The 7,280-nt window shown below is 45.5% G+C and overlaps 1 protein-coding gene across 2 annotated transcripts; it reads right to left on the bottom strand.

Moving 5' to 3' along the window:
* Window positions 1-1,748: 1,748 nt before the first annotated feature.
* LOC106732051 (uncharacterized) lies at window positions 1,749-3,894 on the bottom strand. 2 transcript variants are annotated; one of them, XM_075919787.1, is made up of 3 exons: window positions 3,780-3,894; window positions 2,820-2,943; window positions 1,749-2,684 (listed from the first exon to the last, which is right to left on the bottom strand). In XM_075919787.1, exons 2-3 carry the CDS (start codon window positions 2,875-2,877, stop codon window positions 1,921-1,923), a joined length of 822 nt encoding a protein of 273 aa, XP_075775902.1. In that variant the 5' UTR covers window positions 2,878-2,943; window positions 3,780-3,894; the 3' UTR covers window positions 1,749-1,920. The 2 variants fall into 2 exon arrangements, with proteins under 2 accessions (XP_075775902.1, XP_025040665.2); XM_025184880.2 differs by having other exon boundaries at window positions 1,749-2,943.
* Between the last annotated feature and the right edge of the window lie 3,386 nt (window positions 3,895-7,280).

Genomic DNA, 7,280 nt, shown 5'->3' with positions numbered 1-7,280 from the left:
GAGGGAATTCTGTGCCACATATATATATATATATATACACACACACACACACACGTTATTTTAAAATGTTGGAAATTTTAATTAGGTAATTTTGCTTGCTAAGGAGTCAAACAGATGACATAATATTCCCAAAAGGAAAAAAAACTGGAAGAAATAAAAGACGCATTGATCGATTTGAAAGCCAGAAGTGACCACTATGCTCATCTCGTCTGACTTCTGACAAGGAATCTCACTTGGTAAACTGAGTCAAGGCCATACCATCTGTTTGACCTAGAGCAGATCTTTTAGAAAGGTATCCACTCTTGATTTAAATACTGCAAGTGAGGGAGAGCATGTTCCAGGATAAGATGTTCCAATCTTTAGCTACCCTCACTGTTAAACATTTGCTCGTATTACTCTGAATTTATCTAACTTCAGCTTACAGCCAACAACCACAGGACATACCACACTAATACCAACCCTGGAACCTTCCCTGGCAACAAACCCCATTGCCAGCTTTGTCTACGTATTCACTCTGCTGATACCATTATTGGACCTAACCAATTGAGTTATAAGATCAAGAACACACATTCCTGCTCATCCAGAAATATAATTTATCCTGTCATGTGCTGAAAGTGTCCGTCCGCTATGTACATTGGACAAACGTCTCAGACACTTTGCCAAAGGATCAATGCCCACAAAACAGATATCAGACAGGATCACAAAGAAAAAACAGTTTCTTGCCATTTCAACCAGAAAGGACATTGTCTCAATGACTTGATTACCTGCATCCTGCTTCAAAGGCCTTTTAAGACTTCACTTGAAAGAGAATCCTCTGAACTGTCATTCATGCTTAAATTCGAGACTTTACACTCAAGTTTGAATAAAGACGCTAATTATCTTACCCATTACAAAGATAGCTTCCCCAAATATCACCTCTAATATCATTAGCTCACAGACATTTACCTCCCCCTCCCCCCCATCCCCCTTCTGTTCTGAAATTTGATTTGTCCTTTTCATATGTGTTCATTTTTTTAATTGTATCCTTTGGTATATATGGTTGTGACAATTTTCTTCCACTATTTGATCTGAGGAAGTGGGTCTGGCCCACGAAAGCTCATCACCTATTAACCACACCTTGATTTGTTCTTTGTCTTGGTCTCTGCCACTGGCTCCTGTCAATGGCAGAGCATCTCGGAGAGACCTCAGGCAGTGTGGCACTGTATGGTGTACTGCAAGCTGGGTGGCAATTTTTCAACTTCCTAATTTTGCTCAGAGCACAGTGATTTCCCAGTCACTACTCACCAGTCTTTCTCACCCCATTATATTTAAAGCTTTGAGGGTAAAACCAGCTTCTGCTCTTCCTGATCCACTCACATCACTACCTTCCTCCATGCCCTCCACTGGCTTCCTCTCTGCATTACATCCATTATCCCTATCCCCACATCTCTGCTCTCTCTCTGGCTGAGATGGTATTTTACTCTTGAGGCTACTCCTGCAAACCAATGGCTGCACATCAGCTCAGCTCTGCCCTCTTCGCAAGGCACTTTGGGGGATGGGAAGCCCTGCACAAAGACTAGGCTGATGAATTCATCTGTTTGCCAGGGAATCAGGAATGAACCCGCTGCAAATAAGAGAAGTCTAGAAGAACGCAGGGGCAAACAGTTAATTGCAAGAGACGGCTGCTTCATGACGGATTCTGCATCTAGTCTGTTAGTGCCCGCTGTAGCACAAGGAAGAATCAGTGAATAATAAAACATTACTTTTATTTCATAGTATTGCTCTATATGACGGCAGCATTAGCCGATTAGCAGGTAGACTACTGAAAGATGCAGCACTAATGTCCTTTACTGGACAAGTGCGTCTGGATCTAATGTTCGGGTGCTCTGTAGATTTGCACTAAGCATGTAGCAGCATCAGGGATGAAGTCGGGCATCGTGTTCAATCTTCTTCCACCTGAATGATGTCCCCTAAGGCCATCCTTCGGGTAGATGGTCTCCTAACAATGAGGATTTCATCTGATTCATCTTGGCCAGTGCCTCTCCCCCAGTGCTTTTTCGCCATGCTCTCCAGGAGCTTGCTTGCATCGCTGAGGGTTTTTTGCGTGCGTTGACCTGCGGTTTGCTGCTTCACCTCCTCTGAGCTCAGTCTTGTGGCTTTTAAAGGCTTGGCTTTTCCAAGCTCCTCCTGTTTCTCTTTCATCTGCCTCAGTCTAAAGCGGCGCCGGGCAGTGTCGAGGTTGGGGCTCTGGCCATCTGGAACCTTGGTGTCCTCCTGTGGGCTAGGTGCTTGGAGGACATTGCTCTTGCCTTTGGGGATTAATAGCGTAGAGAATGTCACTGGGGCATCTTCAGTGGCTGGTTTGTTATCCGGCTTGGAGCTTGCCTCTGTGGGCAAGATCACTTGGATTTCACACAAGGGTTTCAGTGAGAGGGGCCCATCTCTGTACTCTAGAATAGCCTTCTCACTCAGCTTTATCTTGTGCATGTTCTCCAGTTCCACTTGGGCCAGATTTTTGACCCTTTTCACATGGGGCTCACTGTTGATGGAGCCGACACTGGCCAGCTTCTGAGCAGCCAGCTGGGCTTCTGCCTGGATGCTCATAATCTTCTGGAGCTGGGCTTCTTTTACTTCCAGGGGGATCTCCAGAGGGGCCAGCTTCACTGGCCTTTTCAGGGGTAAGTTCTCCAGGCTGCTTATGTCACCTGCATGAAGTAGACGGGGAGAAATAGACCCCTCTTTTGTGAGCCTCTCAGCCCAGAGTTTTGTCTCCCCCTTGCTTGGCTTTGTCTCTACTGCACTGGGAGGAGGAGGATGAAAACTAGGGGCTCTGGGCTCACCCCTCTTCTTTCCATCTGGCAAGAGGAAGATAGGGTTTTTCTCGGGCCGCAGGTTCATGACGGTAACTTCACTCACTGTGCAGCTGTACTTGGACCCCAGGCGTTCCTGTGCCACTGGAGCAGCCTGTAAGAACAACAAATGTGCAAACAAGTCATTGCCATGAATTCTGTTGGTCGTTACCTCTCGTGTCTCTAAATGAAAATGCAACAGTTTGTGGAAAGGACTGGACGGAAGCCCCCTAACCACAGAACATCCAGCAGCAAGGAGAGCTTCCTCCCACACCCCTCGGTGCCTTATGTCTTGTCAGTCTAGATGGGAGAAAAGCATTTCAGTCCCCACATGCCTTCAGTACTTCTAGTGAGTCTGGCAACCAGCCCACTGGTAACGCCAGACATGGCCACCCGTGTCTCAGCTGCACAATGAACTATCTCTGTGCTTTCCTCCACTGGGCCTCTCCACATGGAATGTCCATGCTGAACACATGCACTGTGCTCCAGATCTTCCCACCTGTTGAACTCATGTCTGCTGTGCTGTTTAAGAACATAAGAATGGCCCTGCTGGCTCAGACCAAGGGTCCATCCAGCCTACTAGCCTGCCTGCTGACAGTGGCCAATGCCAGATTCCCCAGAGAGATCAACAGAACAGGTAATCATCAAGTCACTTATTCCCAGCTTTTGACAAACAGAGACTAGGGACACCATTCCTACCCATCCTGGCTAATAGCCACTGACGGGCCTATCCTCTGTGGATGTAGCCAGCTCTTTTTTAAACCCGGTTTAAGTCCTGGTCTTCACAACATCCTCTGGCAAGGAGTTCCACAGGTTGACTGTGCATTGCATGATGAAATACTATTTGTATTTGTTTTAAACCTGCTGCCTATTAAAGGAATTGTGAGGAATGCATCTCATTTATGCCGACTCTGAAAAAAATAAACCATGAACATGACTTAACTAGTCTACCTATTTCTTGTCCTCCTCTCTCTGTTTTTCTGTCTCTATCTTCTGAGTATCTGCTTCTCACTGTCTGCGCTATGCCTTCATATCTGGCTGGAGTGCACTGAGCACCAGATGGACAATACTCAATAATTGTGAGAACAAGCTTTGTGATGTAAGAAAGAGTTCCGCCAACCGGGCACTAGAAGGTAGGCTCGATAGTCTCAAGATACAGCTACACTTCAGCCAGGGGCATGATTAGCAGTTTGAGAAGCCGTACCCATGCAACCTGTATCTCAGCTACTTTGCTCACTGTAGAAGTGAGGATGCAGTGTTACAGGCTGAATAATTATGTTCAGTTGTACAAGGTGAGCTTGTACAACTGAAAGCCCAAGCTATTACATCCTTACTCTTATCATTAGTGAGCTAGCCCTGGCATGGCTAATGGGGATCCATCTACACTAGGTGGGACTCATGTACAGGTGCAATGTACATGTGTCCTTAGAGTATAGACTACCTGCTATTACCTATTTTTTCATTAGAATAAAGCTAGCACAGGTACATATAAAGGACCTGAGACACACTCTCCTGGATGCAGAATAGACTTACCCTGACTCTGTTTGTTTCCATTGTACTCAGTTCTGAGAAGCTGGATAATAACAGTTCATTTTCTAATTCAATGTTGTCCTTTTACACTTGACAAATATTTGGTTCCCTTGCAGTGGAGCAGCTCCATGAATCTGAATTTATCTAGTTCTCTTTTGAACCCTGTTAAAGTCCTAGTCTTCAAAACATCCTCTGGCAAGGAGTTCCACAGGTTGTCTGTGTGCTGCATGAAGAAAAACTTCCTTTTGTTTGTTTTAAATCTGCTCCCTATTAATTTCGTTTGGTGACCCCTAATTCTTATGTTATAGGAACATGTAAATAACTTTTCCTTATTCACTTTCTCCACACCAGTCATGATTTTATAGACCTCTATCATATCCGTCCTTAGTCTCCTCTTTTCTAAGCGGAAGAAACTCAGTCTTTTAAAATTTCTCTTCATATGGCCAAGAAGCAATAGGTTTAAATGGCAGCAAGGGAGTTTAGGTTGGACATTAGGAAAAACTTCCTGCCTGTCAGGGTGGTCAAACACTGGAATAAACTGTTGAAGGCAGTTATAGAATCTCCATCTCTGGAGATCTTTAAGGGCAGGTTGGACAGACATTTGTCAGGGATAACCTAGATGGTTCTTGGTCCCTTGAGAGCAGGGGACTGGACTTGATGACCTCTCAAGGTCCCTTCCAGTGCTAATTCTATGAAACTCCTGTCTAAAATTCAAACATACAAAGCAAGGAAGGAGAGGGGCTCAAATACAAATGAACTAAACTGTGAGAAGGAGGGAAGATAATAAATATGGGGCCCACCAGTGATCATTCAAAAAAAAAAGTTGAACAGTATTTTAGGTCCCTTTAAAACCTGAGGATTGAAAGGCTGAGATGGATTTCCTTCCTGGGGGTGAATACCACTTTTCAGTGCCCATCAACCCAAAGGATAATTTGTAAGCTCGTTTCTTTGCTGAGTTGCCATGTGATAGTGGGATTATCATTAAAAAAGTATTGCTAGAGCGCCCCACCTGAGTGCCTCCAGGAACCTAACGGCTTCAAAGCCTCCCAAAGCAACCAGTGGAACCAAACCCAAACTGAACCAAACTGTGTTAGAGAGGCTATCTAGCTTAGAGTAGAACCCTCCTACGAAACAAATGTAAACTGCAGCCAATAAAGCAGTAGCTAGCTACATTCGTAGGGTACAGGAAACATCCACTGAGCCTGCAGGTTATTTCCTCTTGTCTCTTTCCTGCTATGATTTTGTATGAGTTGCAGAGAAATAGAGTTGACTGGTTAGAGCAGCCCCTGATGTACTCAGGGAGACGAAGGACAAGCTACCTTTAACAGATTCTGTGCACCTCCTAAATCCCATTAAAGCCCTGCCTGAGCTCAGCACACAGGGACATATTTCACCTTCTCCGACCCTGCACATGTTACTTAATAGCCTCTGAGAATACTCAGCTCTAAAGTGTATAATACAACCTACAGCTTAATTAATTAACAGGCCCAATCTTGTACGGGTAGCTGCTCCATGCACAGAACTCCCCTTGGAGTAAATGAGAGTCCCATGTACAGAACAATTACTTCCCACTCCTCGGATCAAAGGTGCTATTCAGGAATAGAATATTACTAAAGAACCCAGATGGTTTTGTGTAGATGCCACAGCCATCTGTGTAATTTCAGTTCTTTCCTCAATGGCTTTAAATTGAAGGCGGCTCCTGTAAAGATCTGCAGGATAATGGTGGGGGAGCTACGCAAAGGTTGTACTTCATTGAGGGTGGCTTTTAAATAACAAATGCTTTATAATTAGCCTCTGTTTTATCTAGGTCCCACAGGGTTAGCAGAGAAGTGTACTTCTGCGATTATCACTTTACCTGCATGGCAAGGTTCTGCGGAAAGAGCTAGTGCACTTGTAGAGAGAAGGGCTTTCCAAAGAGCCTCGGGAAACTAGATGCTTTTTAGACTCCCACGTGGCCCTTTCTGAGCTATGCTATAGAAGATGCCCTCTCTGTGCATGGGTCTCCCCATCCCACCCAACGGGATGGAATTGGGTGGTCAGGCGTGACTTGCCCTGGGTGAATCCAGGCTGACTATTCCTGATCACTTTCCCCTCTTCCTAGAGCCTCAAAAAGGATTCCTTGAGGATCCCCTCCATGATTTTTCCAAGGTCTGAGGTAAGGCTGACCTATCTATAGTTTCCTGGATGGTCCTTCTTCCCTTTTTTAAAGATGGAGCACTACATTTGACTTTTTTCAATCGTCTGGGACCTCTCTCGATCTGCATGAATTTTCAAAGATAATGGCCAAAGGTTCTGCAATGACATTTGCCCACTCCCTCAGTACCCTCAGATGCATTAAATCCGGACCCATGGATTTGTGTATAACTTGCTTTTCTAAATAGTTCTTAAATCTAAATGTAGACCTACCCTGGGTCTTGGGGTCCCCTGTCTTTATCAAAGGTTCTTGGTCAGGATAAGGAGCAGGGAGGGACCATGAACCTATGCAAATCCTGATGAATCTGTAGCTTTTAAGGAGCCAGACCCCTGCTTCATGTGAGGGAAAAGGGCAGACCACTCCCCTACAGAACTCTATATGGGTATGTCTACACTACCCCGCTAGTTCGAACTAGCAGGGTAATGTAGGCATACCGCACTTGCAAATGAAGCCCGGGATTTGAATTTCCCGGGCTTCATTTGCATAAGTGGGGAGCCGCCATTTTTAAAACCCCGCTAGTTCGAACCCCGTGCAGCGCGGCTACACGGGGCACAAACTAGGTAGTTCGAACTAGGCTTCCTAGTTCGAACTACCGTTACTCCTCATTTCACGAGGAGTAACGGTAGTTCGAACTAGGAAGCCTAGGCACCTAGTTCGTGCCCCGTGTAGCCGCGCTGCACGGGGTTCGAACTAGCGGGGTTTTAAAAATGGCGGCTCCCCGCTTATGC

The sequence above is a fragment of the Pelodiscus sinensis genome, chromosome 2 (assembly GCF_049634645.1).
Source record: "Pelodiscus sinensis isolate JC-2024 chromosome 2, ASM4963464v1, whole genome shotgun sequence".
Classification (NCBI taxonomy): Eukaryota; Metazoa; Chordata; order Testudines; family Trionychidae; genus Pelodiscus; species Pelodiscus sinensis.
This window is presented reverse-complemented; position numbering and strand designations above follow the sequence as displayed.